Source organism: Pristiophorus japonicus, chromosome 4 (assembly GCF_044704955.1).
Source record: "Pristiophorus japonicus isolate sPriJap1 chromosome 4, sPriJap1.hap1, whole genome shotgun sequence".
Lineage (NCBI taxonomy): Eukaryota > Metazoa > Chordata > Chondrichthyes > Pristiophoridae > Pristiophorus > Pristiophorus japonicus.
In genome coordinates, this window is record NC_091980.1 from 155,107,530 (window position 1) to 155,133,141 (window position 25,612).

At 49.2% G+C, this 25,612-nt stretch overlaps 1 protein-coding gene across 6 annotated transcripts in view; it reads left to right on the forward strand.

The window, feature by feature from the left end:
• Positions 1-18,418, forward strand: part of LOC139263112 (mitotic deacetylase-associated SANT domain protein-like) — a 121,246-nt gene extending 102,828 nt beyond the window's left edge. For all 6 annotated transcript variants that reach the window (XM_070878663.1, XM_070878664.1, XM_070878667.1 and 3 more), the window contains exons 11-13: positions 3,413-3,613; positions 7,707-7,894; positions 16,109-18,418. In XM_070878663.1, coding sequence (XP_070734764.1) covers positions 3,413-3,613; positions 7,707-7,894; positions 16,109-16,274 — 555 coding nt within the window. In that variant the 3' untranslated portion in view covers positions 16,275-18,418. The remainder of the gene's footprint in view (positions 1-3,412; positions 3,614-7,706; positions 7,895-16,108) is intronic.
• Positions 18,419-25,612: the final 7,194 nt, after the last annotated feature.

A 25,612-nucleotide genomic window follows, 5' to 3' on the forward strand; every position in this document is an offset into this window, starting at 1 on the left:
CTACCCTTTCTCTCATCATGTACGGTACTGCTCTCGCCTTGTGATGGATGGGTCGCGCCCCCGGAATTAGGTGGATCTGCACTTTTGCTCCTTGGAATTTCCCGATGCCTGGTTCGAACAGCAAAGGAAATTTGTTTAAGACCTGGGCACACGAAGTATCATCAGCGGGCGATAGCGCTTGGACGTCGTCCCAGTTCCAGTGTATATTTCCCAGCCAGCTCCTGCCGAGCAGCGTGGGACCATCGTCCGGTACCACCCCCAGAGTGGTAGCTTGTGCACCGCTCCATCGTAGGAGACCTTTACGGTAGCACTGCCAATTACAGGAATCAGTTCTTTAGTGTAAGTTCTTAGTCTCGTGCGAACTGGAGTTAAGACTGGCCTTGAGGCCTTGTTGTACCACAACTTTTCGAAAGTCTTTTTGCCCATGATGGACTGGCTCACGCCCGTGTCCAGCTCCATTGACACCGGCAGTCCATTTAGTTCAACATTGAGCATTATCGGGGGACAATTCGTGGTGAACGTGTGCACCCCATGTACCTCTGCCTCCTCTATCTGAGGCTCTGGTTCGTAGTGATCCTCTGTGGATCTGTCCTCCTCTGCAACATGGTGGCTTGCAGGTTTAACATGCTTAGCAGCTCACCTGCACACTCGTTGGAGGTGTCCCATTGTTCCACAGCCCTTGCAAACGTATCCTTTGAATTGGCATGAATGGAAATGATGATCACCCCCGCAGTGCCAACAAGGTGTTAATGGCCTTGCATTCATCACCCTTGGTGGTGGACTCTGAGACATCTGCGGACGTGTAGCTGCAGGTATGTGTGACCTGCCCTGTACGTTACGATTCGAAAACAACATCACTTTGTTCACAGTACTTGCAGCAGCACTTGTGTGCTGAGAGATATGCTTCGTATTGTCACTGGTGGCAATGAACGCCTAGGCTATCGCTATGGCCTTACTCAACGTTGGGGTCTCTACAGTCAAAAGTTTGCGAAGTATGGTTTGTGGCCAATGCCAAGTACGAAAAAGTCTCTGAACATGTGCTCCAAATGTCCTTCAAATTCGCAATGTCCTGCAAGGCGTCTTAGCTCGGCGACATAACGCACCACTGCCTGGCCTTCAGACCTTTTGTAGATGTAGAACTGGTACCTCGCCATCGGAACGCTTTCCTTCGGGTTCAAATGCTCTCGGACCAGCGTGCACAAATTGTTGTACGATTTCTCCGTGGGTTTCGCTGGAGTGAGCAGATTCTTCATGAGGCCATACATTGGTGCCCCACAGACGGTGAGGAGGATCGCTCTCCGTTTGGCAGCGCTCTCTTCCCCATCTAGCTCGTTGGCCACGAAGTATTGGTCGAGTCGCTCCACAAAAGTTTCCCAATCATCTCCCTCCGAAAATTTCTCCAGGATGCCCACTGTTCTTTGGGTTCGCTATCTGTATCTCGTCGCCAGTTGTTGTGTATGGAGAAAGAGTCAGACTGAACACTGTGAGCTCAAAGTAAAGTGTGACCTTAGTCTTTTATTGCAGGTCTCCCGAGTGCCTCTCCAACCTGTGAAGCTTTCTTAAATACCTGTGCTCCCAAGGGATTATGGGATCCCTTGGGACTCCGTGGAATGAGCCCTCTGGTGGCTGTGCAGAGTAAATACAAGTCCACATATATAACACTAACCTTTTGTGTTTCATGCACAAGTACCCCCAGGTCCCGCTGTACTGCGGAATCTTTCACCATTTAAATAATAACTTGCTCTTTGATTTTTTTTCTGCCAAAGTGCATGACCTCACACTTTCCAACATTATACTCCATCTGCCAAATTTTTGCCCACTCACTTAGCCAGTCTATGTCCTTTTGCAGATTTTTTGCATCCTTCTCACACATTGCTTTTCCTCCCATCTTTGTATCATCAGCAAACTTGGCTACGTTACACTCAGTCCCTTCTTCCAAGTCGTTAATATAGGTTGTGGGTAATGGCACTGCCTGCAGTCGTATTAAACCATACAAACAGCTATATCCCCTTCGATCTCAGCCGGCACAACAGTGGAGCAGTGACAGTTTCCTTCGATGCTCTTGGGCTTAAAGGGGGGGAACAAACTGTGGGTCAGACAGGCAAGTGGTCACTGATTTCACCAAAAAATGCACTTGCACTGTGTGTTTAAAAAAAGAAAGCATTTATATAGTCCCTTTCAAAACGTCAGGACGTTCCAAACCGCTTCACAGCCAATGAGGTACTGTTGGCGTGTAGTCACTGTTGTAATGTGGGAAACACAGCAGCCAATTTGCACACAGCAAGCTCCCACACACAGCAATGTGATAATGACCAGATAATCTGTGTTTTTGGTGTTGGTTTCGGGACAAATATTGGCCCCAGGACACTGGAGCGGGGGGGGTGGGAGGAGACGGGTAATGAGCGGGGGGGATGGGGGGAGACAGGCGATGAGCTGGGACGGTGGGGAGGGGGGAGACGGGCGATGAGCTGGGGCGGTGGGGAGGGGGAGACAGGCGATGAGCTGGGGGGGGGGGCGGGGCGAGACGGGCGATGAGCTGGGGCGGTGGGGAGGGGGGAGACGGGCGATGAGCTGGGGGGGGGGGCGGGGCGAGACGGGCGATGAGCTGGGGCGGTGGGGAGGGGGGAGACGGGCGATGAGCTGGGGCGGTGGGGAGGGGGGAGACGGGCGATGAGCTGGGGCGGTGGGGAGGGGGAGACAGGCGATGAGCTGGGGCGGTGGGGAGGGGGGAGACGGGCGATGAGCTGGGGGGGGGGGGGCGGGGCGAGACGGGCGATGAGCTGGGGCGGGGGGGAGGGGGAGACAGGCGATGAGCTGGGGGGGGGGGCGGGGCGAGACGGGCGATGAGCTGGGGGGGGGGCGGGGCGAGACGGGCGATGAGCTGGGGCGGTGGGGAGGGGGAGACAGGCGATGAGCTGGGGGGGTGGGGAGGGGGGAGACGGGCGATGAGCTGGGGCGGTGGGGAGGGGGAGACAGGCGATGAGCTGGGGCGGTGGGGAGGGGGGAGACGGGCGATGAGCTGGGGGGTGGGGAGGGGGGAGACGGGCGATGAGCTGGAGCGGTGGGGAGGGGGGAGACAGGCGATGAGCTGGGGGGGTGGGGAGGGGGGAGACGGGCGATGAGCTGGAGCGGTGGGGAGGGGGGAGACGGGCGATGAGCTGGGGGGGGGAGGGGGGAGACGGGCGATGAGCTGGGGGGGGGGAGGGGGGAGACGGGCGATGAGCTGGGGGGTGGGGAGGGGGAGACGGGCGATGAGCTGGGGGGGGGAGGGACGGCCGATGTTACGGAGGTGGAAGCAGTCGGTGTCAGTGTTGGAGCGGACATGGGGTGGGATACTTAGACCACAATGCATGCACGCTCCGTGCCTCTGACTCCCTCCTTCACACTGCATTTGTTTTTGTTTTTTTTGCAGGATTCTCTCCCTCGTAAAGCCCGAATGCCTTTCACGGCAGAAATTAAGAAAGAGTTGGAGGGGGAGGACGAGGAGGAAGAGGAGGAGGAAGAGGAAGATGAGGAGGAGGAGGAGGAGGAGGAGGAGGAGGACATGTCAAATCCCAAGAAGTCGGTCCTAATACAGGCAAAGGTCACAAGGACAGAACGGGACCCAGCAGCTGTAAGTTCATCTGCTTTCGGATGGTGAGACTAGAGAGTTAAGTTGTGAGTTGTGGTTAAGCCGTGTGTCTCAAAGGAATTGTTACTTGTGGTGTCCCCAGAGCCCAGTTGGTTTCTGAGCTGCCTGAGGTGATGTGGTGGTATACAGACAAGCATCGACCTCAGGATTCTGGGTTAATTCACAGATCTGTGTTCCAAAGCGCTCTGATTGGATGCTGGCCAGGAACTCGGGTGGTGGGTAGGGAAAGGTCACACTGGTGACCTTAAAAGGAGGGAACAATGGGGGGGTCAAGGGCTGTGGGGAGCGGGCGGGGAAGTGTAGTTGAGGTCAAAGATCAGCCATCATCATCGTAGGAAGTCCCTCGACTTGCTTCCACTCTAAAAGTGATTCTCAGGTGACTGTACAGTCCAATACGGGAATTACAGTCTCTGTCACAGGTGGGACAGAACCAATGGTGGAGCAGGCTCGAGAGGCCGAATGGCCGACTCCTGCTCCTATTTCTTATGTTCTTATCAACAGATTTGCATTTCTGTGGCACCTTTCATGACCGCAAGATGTTCCAAAGTGCTTTGCAGTCAATGAAGTATTTTGGAAGTGTAGCCGCTGTCCTTTGGCCTGTTTCGATCGGCCCCTTTAGTCTGAGAAAGGGTGGCGTTTCCAATCTCAGAGCCTGTGAGCGGACTGCGTGGGATCGCGCAGATTGCTGTGCGGCCGAGGACACATGCAGCTTAGAGGGAACATTGATCACTGCTGCAATGTCTGAAACGCTGTACTCCATTTCCACACAGCAAGCTCCCACAAACAGCAATGTGATAATGACCAGGTCATCTTTTTTAATGTTGATTGAGGGATAAATATTTTCCAGGACACCGGGGATAACTCCCCTGCTCTTCTGCGAAATACTGCTATGGGATCTTTTATGTCCACCTGAGAGAGCAGATGGGGCCTCAGCTTGACGTCTCATCCGAAAGACGGCACCTCCCACAGTGCAGTACTCCCTCAGCACTGCACTGAAGTGTCAGCCTAGATTATCGTGCTCAAGTCCCTAGTCTTTCAAAAAAGGCCCCCATTCAATCAGGGAGGCCCTGGGTTGCCCCAAGGCCACTAAACCAGAACCAGCACAACGCGTGTCCCTATTAAAGAACGATGACTATAGGAAAGAAAGCTGTGGTCCAATCAAACTCAAAGAAGCCAAAATAAGCAACAAAATCGCAACAAAAGCGAAGAGAACCTTCCCATCAAAACCATCAGGTTGTTCTCGGAGGCTATGAGAGGCTCTGTACTATGCGGGGCCTCCCGGTCACAGAAAGGTAGCAAGCGCACCGATGGACACCACGTGCTCCCCCTCCAGCACTTGTTGGGCACGGACTAGACCAAAGAAAGAGGCAGGCAGCTGGAACCACCCCCACCCCCACCCCATCATGGGCCCGGCCCATCCTGGACCTACAAATTGTTGTATCAGCCAGGCCCAAGAGAAGCTGCTCCCACTTACCCATCCCGCTCCGCACCGGGCAGTCACCGACCAGGAGGGTGGGCTGAGTCTAACTCACTGTTGGCAAAGAACATCATCAGGTAACTATACAGGGGCTTCAAACTCTCACTGGATATATACACAGGCATGGGCCACACCAATTGTTTTTATTCGTTCACGGGTGTGGGCGTCGCTGGCAAGGCCGGCATTTATTGCCCATCCCTAATCACACTGGAGGTGAGCCGCCTTCTTGAACCTCAGAGGGCAGTCAAAGTCAACCACATTGCTGTGGGTCTGGAGTCACATATAGGCCAGACCAGGTAAGGGCGGCAGATTGCCTTCCCTCAACGATGGGTTTTTCCAAAATTCCAGTAGTTTCATGGTCACCTGATGAATACTAATACCAGCTTTTTATTCCAGATTTCTTTAATTAACTGAATTTTAAGTTCCTCTCGTTGCCAAGGTGGGATTTGAGCTCGTGTCTCTGGATCATCAGTCCAGGCCTTGGGATTACTGGTCCCATAACATAACATAACCACTGTGCTACTGTTCCCCATCTGGAACTCCCTTCTCCAAAAGGCTGTGGATACTGGGGGTCAGTTCGAACTTTTGAGCCTGAGAGCGACAGATTTTTGTTAGATAAGGGTATCCACGGATACGGAGCTAAGGCGGCTAACTGGAGCTGTACAGATCAGCCAGTAGCTAATTGAATGGCGGAACATGCTCAAGGGACTCAATGGCCGCCTCCTGTCCCTATTAGAGCTAAGGCACATTGTTGGGGGCGCAGGTGAGAGAGCAGCTCTCTGTATCTGGCCTGTGCTAATATCCATCCTGGGGGCTGGTAGTGAGTAAAGATGTCTGAAATGGAAAAGAGCTCCTCTGCCAAGCATAAAGCTGTTTGTGGTATCACTTACAGTTGAACTTATGAGCACTGCATAGCTAACTATCATATATCGACCCTGGGCAACTATCTATCTAGTCTGTGTGTGAGTCTGCCCTTCAGTATGAGATTGCCCATGTTAACCTACCCAACTTTGTTTCACATCAGCCTGGAACTGCTTCCTGCAGGGCTCATGTACAGATTTCCACATCACACATAAACTCTCATCTCTGAGTCAGAAAGTCGTGGGTTCAAGTCCCACTCCAGAGACTTGAGCACAAAATCCAGGCTGACACTCTAGTGCAGTGCCGAGGGAGTGCTGCACTGCCGGAGGAGTTCGCCTGGTGTCCGAGCCAATATTTATCCCTCAACCGACATAATTAAAAAACTGATTATCTGCTCATTATCTTATTGCTGTTTATGGGAGCTTGCTGTGCGCAAATTGGCTGCCGTGTTTCCCACATTACAACAGTGACAATTCAAATAAAGTGCTTCATTGGATGCAAAGCGTCTTTTTTTATTCCAGAATTACATAGACATCCTTTTTAAACAGTGTCACTATTTGTACTGCACTTTTTTTGACAGACATGCATCGAGAGCAATGGCCTGGGGCCGAGAGCAGGGGAGGGGGAGGGGGAGCGAGGGGGGGAGAGAGAGAGAGACTGCGGGGGAGGGGGAGAGAGAGAAAGACTGGGAGAGAGAGACTGGGGGGGTGGGGGGGAATCGGAGGGGAGAGAGGGAACTCAGGGAAGACGGATCACGTTCTTCCAACCCCCTACAAGGTACATCGTTACAGTGGATGATATTCAGAAGTCATGACACTGTCACTATTCACTTCATACCCAATAAACCTGTTAACAATCTGCACGCAATGCCTGCCCCATCTATGGTTGGGGGGGCGGGGCGGGGGGGGGCGGCAAGGATGCACTTGCACTGGGATAAGGCAGTTCGGCTGGGGGAGGCGTGTACTTGCACTGGGGTAAGGCACATCGGCTGGGGGAGGCGTGTACTTGCACTGGGGGAGGCACTTTGGCTGGCCCTTGCTGTCTTCTGGGGAGCTCTGTCCTCTGTCGCTTCAGGAAGTCAAAGTGGATCGAATTACAATTTGCAAAATCAGTGAGACCTTGGGATGGGCGGTTCAAGTTACACATTCCTGTGAAACTTCAGGGTGTGGCTTATCCTCCAAAGGGACCAATCATAGACAAAGGATGGAGCATGGTGGCCATTTTTGTAGTACAAATAAGCACATCCTTTTTAAAATTCATTCCTGGGATGTGAGCATCACTGGCAAGGCCGCCATTTATTGCCCATCCCCCTAATTGCCCTTGGGAAGGTGGTGGTGAGCTGCCTTCTTGAACCGCTGCAGTCCGTGTGGTGAAGGTACTCCCACAGGACTGTGAAGCACAACTGAGTGTCTCGTTGGGCCATTTCAGAGGGCAATTAAGAATCAACCACATTGCTGTGGGTCTGGAGTCACAAATAGGCCAGACCTGGTAAGGACGGCAGAGTTCCTTCCTGAGTGAACCAGTTGGGTTTTTCCGCCAATCTGACAGTTTCATGGTCACCATTACTGATGCGGATTTGAACTCGAGTCTGCGGGTTATTAGTCCAGACCTGGGGATTACTGGTTGTGAGGTTGTGAGAGGTGCTATATATGCACAAGTCCTTTCTGTGGGTATTTCTGGGAGAGTTACACCTCGCTAACCAGCCCCACTCTGCTCTTGTTCTTTCCTTTGCTGCAGCCCCACGGCGACGACCAGCGGAAGAGCCACGATCCCACGTACCGCTGCAGCTACAGACCGCGACGGCCGGCAGTGACCCCAGCGGCACCAGGCGCACCGACCAGGAGTGAGCGGGTGCAGGCGGGTGCCTCGGCCAAGCACGCCAAGCAGAGTCAAGAAAACATCTTCCCTTGCAAGAAGTGTGGGAAGTAAGTGAGGTGTCCGGGTCGAGGGCGGAGGCCTTGGTGGCCACGCTCCATGCCATTCCTCAAATGGCTGGTGAGCTGTTCAACCGCGTGCTGCATCACTGGCCATCCTTGCTCGATGTCAGCACATGCGCTATCAGCCAATGGGAGCAGGTCAATGGCGCTGATTGAAGAGCTGGCACTGACATGGGATCAGCGGGCCAAATGGCCTCCTCCCCTACATGTTGCATGATTCTATGAAACTTGCCTTAGACGTAACGTGTCCTTGGTGATCGACCAAGATCTCTTTATTTCCTTTATCACCCAGGGATACTGTGGCCAAGTCAGACGTTCACAGACCGGGAGGCTGGTCTACCTCTGTCCTTCCTGGCTCAGTTTCACTCTCAGTGCATTTGCTCAAAAAAAGGCCAATTAATTTTATAATATATTATCATTCCAAATAATTAGATAAGATTGTACAGCACAGAAACAACACCAACAGCAACTTGTATTTATATAGCGCCTTTAATGTAGTGAAACATCCCAAGGTGCTTCACAGCAGTGTTATGAGACAAAAGATTTGACACCGAGCCACATAAGGAGAAATATGGCAAGGCTTAGTCGAAGAGGTAAGTTTTAAGGAGGGTCTTGAAGGAGGAAAGAGAGGCAGAGAGGTTTAGGGAGGGAGTTCCAGAGCTTTTAATTGACGCTCCAGTCTCTGCTTCAGTAGCCACTAATGGCAAAGCGTTGCTTGTGTGGGAAACATAGAAACAAAGAAAATAGATGCAGGAGAAGGCCATTCGGCCCTTCGAGCCTGCACCACCATTCAATATGATCATGACTGATCATGCAACTTCAGTACCTCATTCCTGCTTTCTCTCCGTACCCCTTGATCCCTTTAGCCGTAAGGGCCACATCTAACTCCCTTTTGAATATATCGAACGAACTGGCATCAACAACTTTCTGTGGTAGAGAATTCCACAGGTTCACCACTCTCTGGGTGAAGAAGTTTCTCCTCATCTCAGTCCTAAATGGCTTACCCCTTATCCTTAGACTGTGACCCCTGGTTCTGGACTTCCCCAACATCAGGAACATTCTTTCTGCATCTAACCTGTCCAATCCCAACAGAATTTTATATATTTCGATGAGATCCCCTCTCATCCTTCTAAATTCCAGTGAATATAAGCCTAGTTGATCCAGTCTTTCTTCATATGTGAGTCCTGCCATCCCGAGAATCAGTCTGATGAACCTTCGCTGCACTCCCTCAACAGCAAGAATGTCCTTCCTCAGATTAGGAGACCAAAACTGCACACAATACTCAAGGTGTGGTCTCACCAAGGCCCTGTACAACTGCAGTAAGATCTCCCTGCTCCTATACTCAAATCCCCTCGCTATGAAGGCCAGCATGCCATTTGCCTTCTTAACTGCCTGCTGTACCTGCATGCCTACCTTTAATGACTGATGTACCATGACACCCAGGTCTCGTTACACCTCCCCTTTTACTAATCTGTCACCATTCAGATAATAATCTACCTTCCTGTTTTTGCCACCAAATAGATAACCTCACACTTATCCACATTATACTGCATTTGCCCATTCACCTAACCTGTCCAAGTCCCCATGCAGCCTCCTAGCATCCTCCACGCAGCTCGCACTGCCACCCAGCTTAGTGTCATCTGCAAACTTGGAGATGTTACATTCAATTCCTTCGTCTAAATCATTAATGTATATTGTAAATAGTTGGGGTCCCAGCACTGAACCCTGCGGCACCCCACTAGTCACTGCCTGCCATTCTGAAAACGATCAGTTTATTCCTATTCTTTGCTTCCTGTCTGCCAACCAGTTCTCTATCCACGTCAATACATTACCCCCAATACCATGTGCCTTAATTTTGCACACTAATCTCCTGTGTGGGACCTTGTCAAAAGCCTTTTGAAAGTCCAAATACACTACATCCACTGGTTCTCCATTATCCACTCTACTAGTTACATCCTCAAAAAATTCTAGAAGATTTGTCAAGCATGATTTCCCTTTCATAAATCCATGCTGACTGGACTGATCCTGTCACTGCTTTCCAAATGCGCTGCTATTACATCTTTAATAATTGATTCCAGCATTTTCCCCACCACCGATGTCAGGGTAACCGGTCTATAATTCCCTGTTTTCTCTCTCCCTCCTTTTTTAAAAAGTGGTGTTACATTAGCTACCCTCCAATCCATAGGAACTGAACCAGAATCCATGGAATGTTGGAAAATGACCACAATGCATCTACTATTTCTAGGGCCACTTCCTTAAGTACTCTGGGATGCAGACTATCAGGCCCTGGGGATTTATCGGCCTTCAGTCCCTTCAATTTCCCTAGCACCATTTCCTGACTATTAAGGATTTCCCTCAGTTTCACGGCCTCGCTAGACCCTCGGTCCCCTAGTACTTTCGGGAGGTTACTCGTGTCTTCCTTCATGAAGACAGAACCAAAGAATTTGTTCAATTGATCTGCCATTTCCTTGTTCCCCATTATGAATTCACCTGATTCTGACTGCAAGGGACCTACATTATTCTTCACTAATCTTTTTCTCTTCAGGTATCTATAGAAGCTTTTGCAGTCAGTTTTTATGTTCCCTGCAAGCTTACTCTCATACTCTATTTTCCACCTCCTAATTAAACCCTTAGTCCTCCTCTGCTGAATTCTAAATTTCTCCCAGTCCTCAGGTTTTCTGCTTTTTCTGGCCAATTTATATGCCTCTTCCTTGGATTTAACACTTTCCCTAATTTCCCTTAAGCCACCTTCCCTTTTTTATTCTTATGCCACACAGGGATGTACAATTGTTGTAGTTCATCCATGTGATATTTAAATGTCTGCCTTGCCTATCCACCATCAACCCTTTAAGTATTATTCTCCAGTCTATCCTAGCCAATTCACGTCTCATACCATCGAAGTTTCCTTTCTTTAAGTTCCCTAGTCTTTGAATTAATTGTGTCACTCTCCATCTTAATGAAGATTTCTACCATATTATGGTCATTCTTCCCCAAGGGGCCCTGCACGACCAGATTGCTAATTAATCCTCTCTTGTTACACAACACCCAGTCTAGGATGGCCTGCTCTCTAGTTGGTTCCTCGACATACTGCTCTAGAAAATCATCCCTTATACACTCCAGGAAATCCTCCTCCACAGTATTGCTACCAGTTTGGTTAGTCCAATCAATATGCAGATTAAAGTCACCCATGATAACTGCTGTACCGTTATTGCATGCGTCCCTAATTTCCTGCTTGATGCCATCCCCAACCTCCCTACTACCGTTTGGTGGTCTGTACACAACTCCCACTAACGTTTTCTGCCCTTTGGTGTTTCACAGCTCTACCCATATAGATTGCACATCATCCACACTAATGTCCTTCCTTACTATTGCATTAATCTCCTCTTTAACCAGTAACACTACCTCACCTCCTTTTCCTTCCTGTCTATCCTTCCTGAATATTGAATACTCCTGGATGTTGAGTTCTCAGCCTTGGTTACCCTGGAGCCATGTCTCCGTAATCCCAATTACATCATATCCGTTAACAGCTATCTGCGCAGTCAATTCATCCACCTTATTACGAAGGCTCCTCGCCTTGAGACTCAGAGCCTTCAGGCTTGTTTTTTTAACACTCTTTGTCCTTTTAGAATTGTTGTATATGATATGATAACTTTAGTTTTACAGAGAGTTAAGACTTACTGAATGACACCATTTTTTAAAAATGTGCCATTTAAAATAAGTTTTGTATAATTCCTAAATACATACTTTGGTATACTGGAAAAATATATCACTGACTTGTAGGTAGCCACAGTGCGCCATGTGACAGGCATTGGTTATGACATGAGGCAGGAGGAAGCCACTCAGTCCCTCAGGCCTTCCGCTATTCAATTCGATTATGGCTGATCAGTTCCTCAACCCCATTTACCCGCCCTCGATACCCTTCCCCAACAAAAATACATCAACCTCCATCTTGAAAGTTCCAATTGACCCCCAGCCTCTGCAGCTTTTTGGGTGAGAGAGTTCCAGATTCCCGCTCCCCTTTGTGTGAGCAAGTGTTTCCTGACATCATCCCTGAACGGCTTCACTCTAGTTTTAAGATTGTGCCCACTTGAGATTTCCCTGCCAGAGGAAATAGTGTCTTTGTATCTACTCTATCAAATCCTTTTATCGTTTTAAACATCCCAATCAGATCATAACATAAATAGGAACAGGAGTAGGCCATAAGGCCCTTCGAGCCTGCTCCGCCATTTAATAAGATCATGGCTGATCTGATCATGGACTCAGCTCCACTTCCCTGACCATTCCCCATAACCCCTTAATCTCTTATCGGTTAAGAAACTGTCTATCTCTGTCTTAAATCTATTCAATGTCCCAGCTTCCACAGCTCTCTGACGCAGTGAATTCCACAGATTTACAACCCTCCAAGAGAAGAAATTCCTCCTCATCTCAGTTTTAAATGGGCAGCCCCTTATTCTAAGATCATGCCCTCTAGTTCTAGTCTCCCCCATCAGTGGAAATATCCTCTCTGCATCTACCTTGTCAAGCCCCCTCATAATCTTATATGTTTCGATAAGATCACCTCTCATTCTTCTAAATTCCAATGAGTAGAAGCCCAACCTCCTCAACCTTTCCTCATAAGTCAACTCCCTCATCCACGGAATCAACCTTGTGAACCTTCTCTGAACTGCCTCCAAAGCAAGTATATCCTTTCGTAAATATGGAAACCAAAACTGCACGCAGTATTCTAGGTGTGGCTTCACCAATACCCTGTATAACTGTAGCAAGACTTCCCTGCTTTTATACTCCATCCCCTTTGCAATAACGGCCATTGGCCTTCCTGATCACTTGCTGTACCTGCATACTATCCTTTTGTGTTTCATGCACAAGAACCCCCAGGTCCTGCTGTATGGCAGCATTTTGCATCCCATAATCACCTAAACTCAAGGCAATACAAACCAAGTTCACGCAACCTGCCCTGATAATTTAACCCTGTCAGCCTGGGTATCATTCTGGTGAACCGCACTGCGCCCCCTCCAAGGCCGGTATACCCTTCCAGCGGGGCAGTGTCCAGGACTGAATGTAGTGCCCAGACAGGGTCTGACCAAGGCTGGCACAGGCTCGTAGAAGCTGACTATTTAACAATAGGCCTACGAATAATGAGGGTCAGAAAAAGACCACCTGGTCCATTCCGTCTGCCCTACAAAATTGTGAGACCTTGTGTACCTCAACATATACACTCCATCCTGCCCCAGCAATCTGATTTAAGCTGGTATCTCAAAGCTGGATAGAAACTGGCTGCTTAGTAATCAATGGGCTGGGTACGAGATTTTGAGAGATTGTGAAAAAGCAATGTTCGTTTCACGGCATCTTCAGGTTTAACTCAGTGGTTTGATACAATGATCGAAGATCAATCCACAATCATTTAAAGGAAGGTATCCTTTCGTTGGCCTACTCTAGTGGATTACTACAGCAAATTCAATAGGCAAAAAACCAGATTAAAAACCCAGGCCAATTTGTGGAAAGAAAATGGGGGAAATTCCTCTCCGACCCAGTCAGGCGATCGAAACTAGTCCAGGGGGTCACTCTGGGCCTGAATTCCCTGAAGTACCTCCCTTCTGTAAGGAGTGATCGCCGCCCCAGCCAGAAACAGGTCCATCTCGCCCTTGAAGGAATTCAGAAGGGAACAGAACCACCTCCTCACATCTAACCTCGATCTGGCCTTACACAACTTACATTTATAGCTCCTTATCCTGCCGAATCTATTTAATTGGAACACACTGTGAACTCGAATACAATCTATTCCCTTCATCATCTTATAAACCTCGATTAATGATCACCTTTTAGTCTGCGCTTCTCTTATGTGTAGTCACAATTTTTTTAACCTATCTTGATAACCAAGATGCTTTATATTATAAATGAGTCTTCTCTGCACCCTCTCCAGAGCCTCAATATCACCCAGTATTCCAAGTGCGGCCTGACTAAGGTCTTGTACAAGGACAAAATAATATGTCTCGCCTTATACTCACTTGTCCTATGGATACACCCCAACACGCTACCAATCGCTGCACGGCATTGCTCTAGAATGCACAGATCTCTTTCTTTCACAACCTCCTTTAGTGCCTTTCCCTGAAGGGTGTGTGACTGGTAAGCATTGACCCGGCCCACATGCACAACACTGCACTGATCCAAGCATGTGCCAGCATGCTAACTTTTTGTGTTTCATGTACAGGGACCCCCAGGTCCCTCTGTACCACAACATTTTGTAATCTCTCCCCATTTAAATAATAATTTGCTTTTTAAAATTTCCTACCAAAGTGGATAACCTCACATTTTCCCAAGCAACAAGCAAAAAAAGCAAATTATTATTTAAATGGGGAGAGATTACAAAATGCTGCGGTACAGAGGGATCTGGAGGTCCTTGTACATGAAACACAAAAAGTTAGTATGCAGGTACAGCAAGTAATCAGGAAGGGAAATGGAATGCAAATAATCAGGAAGGGGGATAGAGTATAAACGCAGAGAAGTCCTGCTACAATTGTACAGGGTATTGGTAAGGCCACACCTGGAGTACTGCATACAGTTTTGGTCTCCGTATTTAAGGAAGGATATACTTGCATTGGAGGCAGTTCAGAGAAGGTTCACGAGGTTGATTTCTGAGATGAAGGGGTTGCCTTATGAGTAAAGATTGAGCAGGTTAGGCCTGTACTCATTGGAGTTTAGAACACTGAGAGATGATCTTATTGAAACATATAAGATTCTGAGGGGGCTCAACAAGATAGATGCAGAGAGGATGTTTCCCCTCGTGGGGGAATCTAGAACTAGGGGCATAGTTTCAGAATAAGGGATCGCCCATTTAAAACAGAGATGAGGAGGAATTTCTTCTCTGAGGGTCATGAATCTTTGGAATTCTCTACCCCAGAGAGCTGTGGAAACTGGGTCATTGAATATATTTAAGGTGGAGATAGACAGATTTTTGAGCGATAAGGGAATAAAGGGTTAAGGAGAGTGGGCAGGGAAGTGGAGTTGAGGCCAAGATCAGATCAGCCGTGATCTCATTGAATGGTGGAGCAGGCTCGAGGGGCCAAATGGCCTACTCCTGTTCCTATTTCTTATGTTCTTATACTCCATCTGCCAAATTTTTGCCCACTCACTTAGCCTGTCTATATCCCTTTGCAGATTATTTGTGTCCTCCTCACACATTGCTTTCTCACCTATCTTTGTATCATCAGCAAATTTGGCTACATTACACTCGGTCCCTTCATCCAAGTCATTAATATAGATTATAAATAGTTGAGGACCCTGCACCGATCCCTGCGGCACCCCACTAGTTACAGTTTGCCAACCGGAACATGCCTCATTTATTCCAACTCTCTGTTTTCTGTAAGTTAGCCAATCCTCTATCCATGCTAATATATTACCCCCAACCCCGTGAACTTTTATCTTGTGCAGTAACTTTTTATGTGGCACCTTATCGAATGCCTTCTGGAAATCCAAATACACCACATCCACTGGTTCCCCCTTATCTACCCTGCTCGATACATCCTCAAAGAACTCCAGCAAATTTGTCAAACATGACTTCCCTTTCATAAAACCATGCTGACTCTGCTTGATTGTATTATGATTTTCTAAAAGTCCTGCTCCTGGTTCCTTAATAATGGAGTCCAGCATTTTCCCAACAACAGATAATAGGCTAACTGGTCTATAGTTTCCTGCTTTCTGTCGCCCTCCTTTCTTGAATAGGGGCGTTACATTTGCTGTTTTTCAATCCGCTGGGACCTCTCCAGAATCCAGGGAATTTTGGTAGATTACAACCAATGCATCCACTATCTTTGCAGCCACTTCTTTTAAGACTCTAGGATGCTGGCCATCAGGTCCAGGGAACTTGTCCACCTTTAGTCCCATTAGTTTGCCTAGTACTTTTTCTCTGTGATAGTGATTGTTTTAAGTTCCCAATCCCAATAGCCCCTTGATCATCAATTATTGGGTTCTTTTAGTGTCTTCTACCGTGAAGATTGATACAAAATATTTGTATATTTCCCACATTACAAGTGACTACACTCCAAAAGTACTTCATTGGCTGTAAAGCGCTTTGAGACGCCCGGTGGTCATGAAAGGCGCTATATAAATGCAAGTCTTTCCGTAAAGGGCGCTGCAAGGGCATGCTGCCGACTAGGTCAGGAGCAGGGTTTGAGACTGACCTCTGACCTGACCTTTCTGTTGCAGGGTTTTCTACAAAGTGAAGAGTCGGAGTGCACACATGAAGAGCCACAGCGTGCAGGAGAAGAAGCAGCGGGAGGCGGAGCTGCGAAGCCGTGTGGCGGCGGAGGAGGAGCGGGCCAAGGGGCACGAGGAGTACGACGACTATTACTATTACTATCAGGACATGTAGCGGGAGCGTGGGAGAAAGAATCGGACTCACCCCCCTGCCGTCTCGATGGGCCAATGTCGAGGTGGGCGATGCTGGACATAACCCACCTCCTGGGTAGCTCTGACTGCGTCTCTCTCTCTGTTGTCGTCTCTCCCCCATCCCATCCCACCCTCAGCCTCACAAACAGACAAGGGGGTGCGCGAAGGCTGAGTGTGGAGTCAAGTAGCGGCAATGCCGGAGAACAAAGGGAGGCCGAACCTCTGTTACACATTGGAACGTCGCAACGCACTTTGTATCCTGTCCAGTCGATGGGACGCTCCCCATCGCTCCCTGTATCCTGTTTCATGTACAGTCGGCCAACACGTGGCCTGCACAGACTCCACAATCGCCCAGGATCCGGGAAAGTGTTGCACATTAGCTAGGTGTAGAATGGCGAAACATATCGAGTCACTCAGGCTGTAAACATATAGTCAGCTTAAAGGAATTACTATATTTTATTTTTACATCACACTAGACAGAATGACCTTGCATGTGATTGGGCCGCAGTATTAGCATTGGGACAGCCAGGGCCTGTTTGCCAGGTTACAACACACAGTTAGACTAACCGCGTTTGGTACTTCAGTTGAAATTGCGTTGTGACCCACAGACTTGGCCCTGGAGTCTGAGAGCAACCTTGTTCCTCAGTCAGCTGTCTCCCACTCCCGGCCTGCCACACATTCTCGCTCGATAGTCTTTATGAGAGATGATGAGACTCTCCTGACTGTTGATGACGATATTTTTGTTCCCAATTCTTTGGACACAAATGATTCAGTTTCTGTTGCGCCCAGACACAGCACCCAGTCCCAAATCCACACCACCGTCCCTCCCACCTCCCCAGCCTCCTCCCCGCCCCGCCTCTCTCCTCCTCGGCCTAACCCCCACACCTCCCCCGCCTCTCCCCCCCACCTTCCTGGCCCCCCCCCCACCTTCCTGGCCCCCACCCCCCTGGCCTCCCCCCAGGAGGACCATCCCTGGCACAAGTCTTTTACAAACCGCAGCTCGCTGAGTTGCCGCCGGTGCTGGAGGCAAGCCGTGGGAGACGCTACATTGCCGCCGTCAACCCTTTTATTTTTTTTTTTAAACCCCCTTTCCTCACAATCGTTATTTATTCAAAACAAATTATAATACATCGCGTCAGCGGGAGGCGTGACAAATGAGCATCATTTGCACTCTTTTATCCCCCTCCCCAAACGGAAGGGGGTGAACTCCTGGCCCACCCACCCATGGACCAGCCCCGGACGAGGCCAGGCGACAGCACCCTTGGGTGGCTGTGTCACCCTCCCGGAGGGTGGCCAATCCCGGCCTGACAAATTGCTGGAGGTTTCATCACGTGCCAAACTATCTCTTCCCCCTGCCCGCCCACCACCATATTTTTATAACTAATAACTAACTATAAATGAAGCTGTTCAAAGAAATGGAGGGAAAGATCACTTGTTTTTGAATGCCCCCTGTAACTTTTCTCCCAGAGTCGCAGGCAGCAGGGTCGCGGAGATTGAACTTTAATTCCTGGAGATTCCCAGGACGCTGCTGAAGGATTGTCAACCCTTTGGGCTTCGTCGTGCCCGAGAGACTGCCACACTTGCACAAGTGTAGAATGTTTGTGATTTGACATCAAAGAAAGTCGGGTTTGAATAGGATGGCGCTGGAGAGTCCTGGGTGTCCAATCCTTCAAGCTCCTTCAGTCTGACCCTGCACCATTCTCTCATTTTGCCTCTGTACATATAGCACACGGAGTAACTATATAACCAGCGCTACAGCTGCAGCTGTCTGCACTGAACTTAGCAGCCTGTTTCACCATGGGCCTTGTAAATATATATAAAAACAGATGACATTATTTATTCTTACTCTGCTTATTTGGTTTTTGTATAAACTTTTTCAGGTTTGTAATGTGATTAGCGAGGCTGGCCTATACAATGATTTGTGTCAATGGTTTGTACATTTTGGTTTATTCCCAATGACCCCTCGATCCCTGCCCGACACAGCTTGTTTAAACCCCTGAAAACTTCAGTCCTCCTGCAATGTAATATTTGTATTTTATATCACTGACTCAATGCTTTGTTTTACAAAGGAGGGATTGTAAATATGCCGTTATTAAATGTAGCTGCCGTTGGATTTTTATTTTTAAATGAGGACGTTTTCTGTTCAAGCGGATCTATGCACGGATCAGGAAAAGTGCAGAATTTATATCGAGTCTTTGACGTCTCAAAGTGCTTTACAGGAAATACTTTTGAAGTGTAATCCTTATCATCATAGGCAGTCCCTCGGAATCGAGGAAGACTTGCTTCCACTCTAAAAGTGAGTTCTCAGGTGACTGAACAGTCCAATACGGGAACTACAGTCTCTGTCACAGATGGGACAGAGTCGTTGAGGGAAAGGGTGGGTGGGACAGGTTTGCCGCAGGAAGGACGCTCCTTCCTGCGCTTGGTTTCTGCATGCTCTCGGCAATGAGACTTGAGGTGTTCAGCGCCCTCCCGGATGCACTTCCCCCAATTAGGGCGGTCTTTGGCCAGGTCCTAGGTGTCGGTGGGGATGTTGCACTTTATCAGGGAGGCTTTGAGGGTGTCCTTGTAACGTTTCCTCTGCCCACCTGGGGCTCGCTTGCCGTGTAGGAGTTCCAAGTAGAGCGCTTGCTTTGGGAGTCTCGTGTCAGGCATGCGAACAATGTGGCCTGCCCAGCAGAGCTGGTCGAGTGTGGTCAGTGCTTCAATGCTGGGGATATTGGCCTGGTTGAGGACGCTAACATTACTGCATCTATTCTCCCAGGGGATTTGCAGGATCTTGCGGAGACATCGTTGGTGGTATTTCTCCAGTGATTTGAGGTGTCTGCTGTATATGGTTCACGTCTCTGACCCATACAGGAGGGCGGGCATTACTACAGCCCTGTAGACCATGAGCTTGGTGGTAGATTTGAGGGCCTGGTCTTCGAACACTCTCTTCCTCAGACGGCCAAAGGCTGCACTGGTGCACTGGAGGTGGTGTTGACTCTCGTCGTCGACGTCTGCCCTTGCTGATAGGAGGCTCCCGAGGTATGCAAAGTGGTCCACGTTGTCCAGGGCCGCGCCGTGGATCTTGATGACTGGGGGGGCAGTGCTGTGTGGCGGGGGTCAGGTTGGTGGAGGACCTTTGTCTTACAGATGTTTAGTGTAAGGTCCATGCTTTCATACACCTCAGTGAAGATGTTGACTATGACTTGGAGTTCAGCCTCTGAATGTGCGCAGACGCAAGCGTCGTCCGCATACTGTAGCTCGACGACAGAGGGGTAATCACGATTGCAATGTAGGATACATGGCAGCCAATTTGCACACAGCACTGTTCCACGATGGCGATGTGATACTGCACCGGATAATGGGGGCAAAATTCAGTAGCTTAGCGTCTGGGGGGTGAGGGGGGGGCTAAGGGGTTAGCTACCAGGCACAGAGAATTCACCGACACCTATGGGGCTGGATTTCCCGGTGATGGCCGCCTCTGTTAGAGCCCCGGAAGGGCGGCAATGGCGACGGTGAGCTGTTCCGGGCGGGCGGCCAGCTTCCAGTGCCCCCCTGCCCCAGGGTTTTCAGGGTCGGTGTCGGCGGGGCATTACCTCCCGGGAGAGGTGAGCCAGTGTATAATGCCCCTGGTGTGATACCGGCTTGATTTGTGACTCCCGCCCGAACCATACGCCCTGCAGCGCCACCTGGTGGGACCGCCTGGGAAAGTGGGCAGTCTGACCAGTGAGGCCAGTAATGTCCATCTCAGGCAAGTGTGGTTGGTTTAATTTTGTGATTTATGTTGTGCGGTGTGGGCTATGTATTGGGAATGTTTTGGGTGTTTCAGGTTTGTCTCTCTCCCCCGGCGATCCCAGGCCGGCTGTTTAGCTCGGGATTTTCCCTTGCTCAGCCGGCCTAGCGCCCTGAGAGAGGTGTGTAACGCCTCCCTTAGCGCTCCGCCCCACACTCAGGCCCCAGCTGACCAATTTTGCTGACTGAGGCACAAACTGTTCCCGGGCGCAAACTTCACCGCCCCGCCGCCATTACCGCCCCGAAATCAGCAACGCCCAAAATCCAGTGTCAGTGCCAGTTCAGCACTGGCACTAACATATAGTGCCGAGGCCTCCAGGTCGTGATGTCATGAAATGCGCCGCGCCCCGTTACTGCTCCGGGTGTGAAATTGACTCGCCTCTGCTCTATCGCCGGGTGTGAACAACAGGAGGCAGTGTTCAGTCGGAGGGCCGCTGGGGGAGCGATATTTAAAGGCACCAAGATCAGGTTTATCTTTAGTCGCCAATCAATGCGGCCATGTCAGGTTCATACAGCGAAACGCACATTCTCAGTGAGTTCAGCGTTTCCTACTTTCAGGAGTGTTCTGCCTGCTACAAGTGTCACCTTCATTCTGCTGAGAGTTGAACATCCTACACTTGGGATACCTTAATGGGGGTTGTTGTGGCACGGGACTTTGCCCTCCACTATCAACAGCAGAGGCAGAGAGAAAGATTGCAAAATGGGGCCCGTGGGATTCTCTCTGACCACCCGAGGGGGCAGACGGGGCCTCGGTTTAACGTCTCATAGAAATATAGAAAATAGGAGCAGTAGTAGGCCATTCGGCCCTTCGAGTCAGCACCGCCATTCAATATGATTATGTCTGATCCTCTATCTCAAAACCATATTCCTGCTTTTTCCTCATACCCCTTGATGCCTTTTGTGTATAGAAATCTATCTATCTCCCTCTTAAATACATTCAGTGACTTGGCCTCCACAGCCTTCTGTGGTAGAGAATTCCACAGGTTCACCACCCTCTGAGTGAAAACATTTCTCCTCATCTCGGTCCTAAATTTCCTACCCTGTATCCTGAGACTGTGACCTCTTGTTCTAGACTTCCCAGCCAGGGGAAACATCCTCCCCGCATCCAGTCTGTCCAACCCAGTCAGAATTTTATATGTTTCAATGAGATCCCCTCTCATTCTTCTAAACTCTAGTAAATACAGATCTAGTCGATCCAATCTCTCCTCATACGACAGTCCTGCCATCCCAGGAATCATAGAAACATAGAAAATAGGTGCAGGAGTAGGCTATTCGGCCCTTCAAGCCTGCACAGCCATTCAATGAGTTCATGGCTGAACATGCAACTTCAGTACCCCATTCCTGCTTTCTCGCCATACCCCTTGATCCCCCTAGTAGTCACAGAATTGGAATGACATCTTCAACACGAGATCTTGACGATACAGCCCATCAAATCTGACATACAACAGAAGGAAAGAGGAACAATAAAGCAGTTACACAGCAGGTACATCTAACTCCTTTTTGAATATATTTAGTGAATTGGCCTCAACAACTTTCTGTGGTCTGGTGAACCTTCGTTGCACTCTCTCTATGGCTAATATATCCTTTCTTAGGTAAGGAGACCAAAACTGCACACAATACTCCAGGTGCGGTCTCACCAAGGACCTGTAGGACAGCACCTCCGACAGTGCAGCACTCCCTCAGCACTGCACTGGATGGTCAGCCTAGATTTATGTGAGAATAGATTAGCGGGAAACATAAAAGGGAACCCAGGAGTCTTTTTATAAACATATAAACGGGTTGTCAAAGGAAGGGTGGGGGCTGATTGAGGACCAAAAAGGAGATATTCTTGTGGAGGCAGAGGGCATGGCTGAGATACTAAATGAGTACTTTGCATCTGTCTTCACTAAAGTTGAGGAGGCTGCCAATGTGGCAATAAAGGAGCAAGCATTAACGATATTGGATACGATAAAAATCAATGAAGAGGAGTTACTTAAAATGTAGGTAGCGCTCAAAGTAGAAAAGTCACCCGGTCCGGCTAGGATGCATCCTAAGTTGCTGAGGGAAGTAAGGGTGGAAATTACAGAGGCTCTGGCCACCATCTTCCGATCCTCCTTCAATATGGGATTGGTGCATTACAAATGTTACACCCCCGTTCATAAAAGGGGAGAGGATAAACTCGGTAACTACAGGCCCATCAACCTAACATTGCTAGTGAGGAAACCTTTAGAGATGTTCACCTGGCACAAAAGTAACTTGGAAAAAGTATTTGTTAAAGGCAAATAATAATTTGACTAACCTGATTGAATTCTTTAATGAAGTAACGGAGAGGGTTGATGAGGGTAGTGCGGTCAATGTGTATATGGACTTTCAAAAGGCGTTGGACAAAGTACCATACAATAGACTGATTAGCAACATTGAATCCCATGGGATTAAAGGGACAGGGGCAGCATGGATACAACATTGGCGATGGGATAGGAAACAGAAAGTAGTGGGGAACGGTTATTTTTCAGACTGGAGGGAGGTATACAATGGTTTTCCCCAGGGGTCAGTATTAGGAACACTTTTTTAATATATATATATTAATGACTTGGGTATACAGGGCATAATTTCAAAGTTTGCAGATGATACGAAACTCGGAAATGTAAATAGTGAGGCGGATAGCAACACTTCAGGAGGTGAAATGGGCAGACACACGGCAGATTAAATTAAATGCAGAGGAGTGTGAAGTGATTCATTTTGGTAGGAAGAATGCGGGGAGGCAATAGAAACGAATGGTACAACTTTAAAAGAGTGCAAGAACAGAGACCTGGGTGGGGGGAGTGGGGGGGTATGTGCATAAATCTGGAAGATGGCAGAGCAGGTTGAGAAGGCTTAGAAAGGCATACACGATCCTTGACTGTGCAAAAGCAAGGAAGTTATGCTAAACTTTTATAAAGCATTGGAAAAGCCCCAGCTGGAGTATTGGTGTGGAGGAGATTGACCAGAATGGTTCCAGGGATGAGGGACTTCAGTTGCGTGGAGAGACTGGAGAAGCTGGGGTTGTTCTCCTTCGAGCAGAGAAGGTCCAGAGGAGATTTCACATCTGTTCAAATTCCTGGTCCGGGGTGGTGTCGTGGATCCTTTGGGTGTGTGTTGTGGGCTCGAAAAAGGTGGTGTCTGCTGTGGGTTGTTCAGGGCAGTCTGTGAATCGCAGCCTCGTTTGGTCCAGGTGCTTTCTGCAAATGTGTCCATTGTCTAGTTTGACTACAAACACCCTACTCCCTTCTTTAGCTATCACCGTGCCTGCAATCCACTTGGGACCATGTCCATAGTTTTACACATAAAGAGGGTCATTCAGATCAATTTCCCATGACACAGTGGCGCGACCATCGTTTACATTTTGTTGCTGCCGCCTGCTCTCTACCTGATCATGCAGGTTGGGGTGGACCAGCGAAAGTCTGGTTTTAAGTGTCCTTTTCATGAGTAGCTCAGCCGGGGGCACCCCTGTGAGCGAGTGGGGTCTTGTGCGGTAGCTGAGCAGTACTCGGGACAGGCGGGTTTGGAGTGAGCGTTCTGCAACTCGTTTAAGGCTCTGTTTGATTGTTTGTACTGCCCGCTCTGCCTGCCCATTGGAGGCTGGTTTAAACGGGGCCGAGGTGACATGTTTGATCCCATTGCGGGTCATGAATTCTTTAAATTCGTCACTGGTGAAACATGGCCCGTTGTCACTGACCAGTATATCAGGCAGGCCGTGTGTGGCAAACATGGCCCTCAGGCTTTCAATGGTGGTGGTGGCGGTGCTTCCCGACATTATTTCACATTCAATCCATTTTGAAAAAGCATCCACCACCACCAGGAATATTTTACCGAGTAACGGGCCCGCATAGTCAACTTGGATCCTCGACCATGGTCTGGAGGGCCAGGACCACAAACTTAGTGGTGCCTCTCTGGGCACGTTGCTCAACTGAGCACACACACGGCATTGCTGTACACAGGACTCTAAGTCAGAGTTAATACCGGGCCACCACACGTGGGGTCTGGCTATCGCTTTCATCATTACTATACTCGAGTGTGTGCTGTGGAGATCCGAGATGAACGTCTCCCTGCCCTTTTTGGGTAGCACTACACGGTTACCCCACAACAGGCAGTCTGCCTGAATGGACAGCTCGTCCTTTCGCTGCTGGAACGGCTTGATTAGCTCTTGCATTTCAACGGGGATGCTGGACCAGTTCCCATGCAGTACACAGTTTTTTACTAGGGACAGCAGAGGATCTTGGCTGGTCCAAGTCCTAATCTGGCGGGCCGTGACAGGTGATTTATCATTTTCAAATGCTTCCATGACCATGAACAAGTCTGCGGGCTGCGCCACCATCAACAAGTTTGCAGGCTGCGCCATTTCCACCCCTGTGGTGGGCGATGGTAGCCGACTGAGAGCATCCGCACAGTTCTCGGTGCCTGGCCTGTGCGGATGGTATAGTTATACGCCGATAGCGCGAGTGCCCACCTTTGTATGTGGGCTGAGGCATTAGTATTTATCCCCTTGTTTTCAGCGAACAGGGATATGAGGGGCTTGTGATCGGTTTCCAGCTCAAATTTGAGGCCAAACAGGTACTGATGCATTTTCTTTACTCTGAACACACACACTAATGCCTCTTTCTCAATCATGCTGTAGGTCCTCTCGGCCTTAGACAAGCTCCTTGAGGCATAGGCGACAGGTTGCAACTTCCCCGCAATGTTAGCTTGTTGTAATACACACCAGACTCCGTACGACGACGCAGCACATGCTAACACAAGTCTTTTACACGAGTTATGCAATACAAGCAGCTTGTTGGAGCATAAAATGTTTCTGGCTTTCTCATAAGCAATTACTTGTTTTTTTTCCCCATACCCAGTTCTCACCTTTGCGCAATAACACATGTAGGGGCTCTAAGAGGGTGCTTAACACCGGTAGGAAGTTACCAAAATAGTTGAGGAATCCCAGGAATGACCGCAGCTCCATGACGTTCTGTGGCGTGGGTGCATTCCTGATAGCTTCTGTCTTGGCGTTTGTGGGCCGAATGCCGTCCGCCGCGATCTTTCTCCCCAAAAACTCCACTTCTGTTGCCATGAAGATGCATTTCGACCTCTTCAGCCGCAACCCTACGTGATCCAGTCGCTGGAGGACCTCCTCCAGGTTTTGTAGGTGCTCAACGGTGTCCTGACCCATGACCAATATATCGTCCTGAAAAACCACCATGCGTGGTACCGACTTGAGTAGGCTCTCCATGTTTCTCTGGAAGATCGCTGCAGCCGACCGAATTCCAAACGGGCATCTGTTGTAGATGAACAGTCCCTTGTGCGCGTTGATGCAGGTGAGGCCCTTCGAAGACTCCTCCAGCTCCTGCATCATGTAGACCAAAGTTAGGTCGAGCTTGGTGAACATCTTGCCTCCAGCCAGCGTCGCAAATAGGTCGTCTGCCTTTAGTAGCGGATATTGGTCCTGTAGTGAGAAACGATTAATAGTTACTTTATAATCACCACAAATCCTGACTGTGCCATCACTTTTGAGTTCTGGAACAATCGGGCTGGCCTACTTGCTGAATT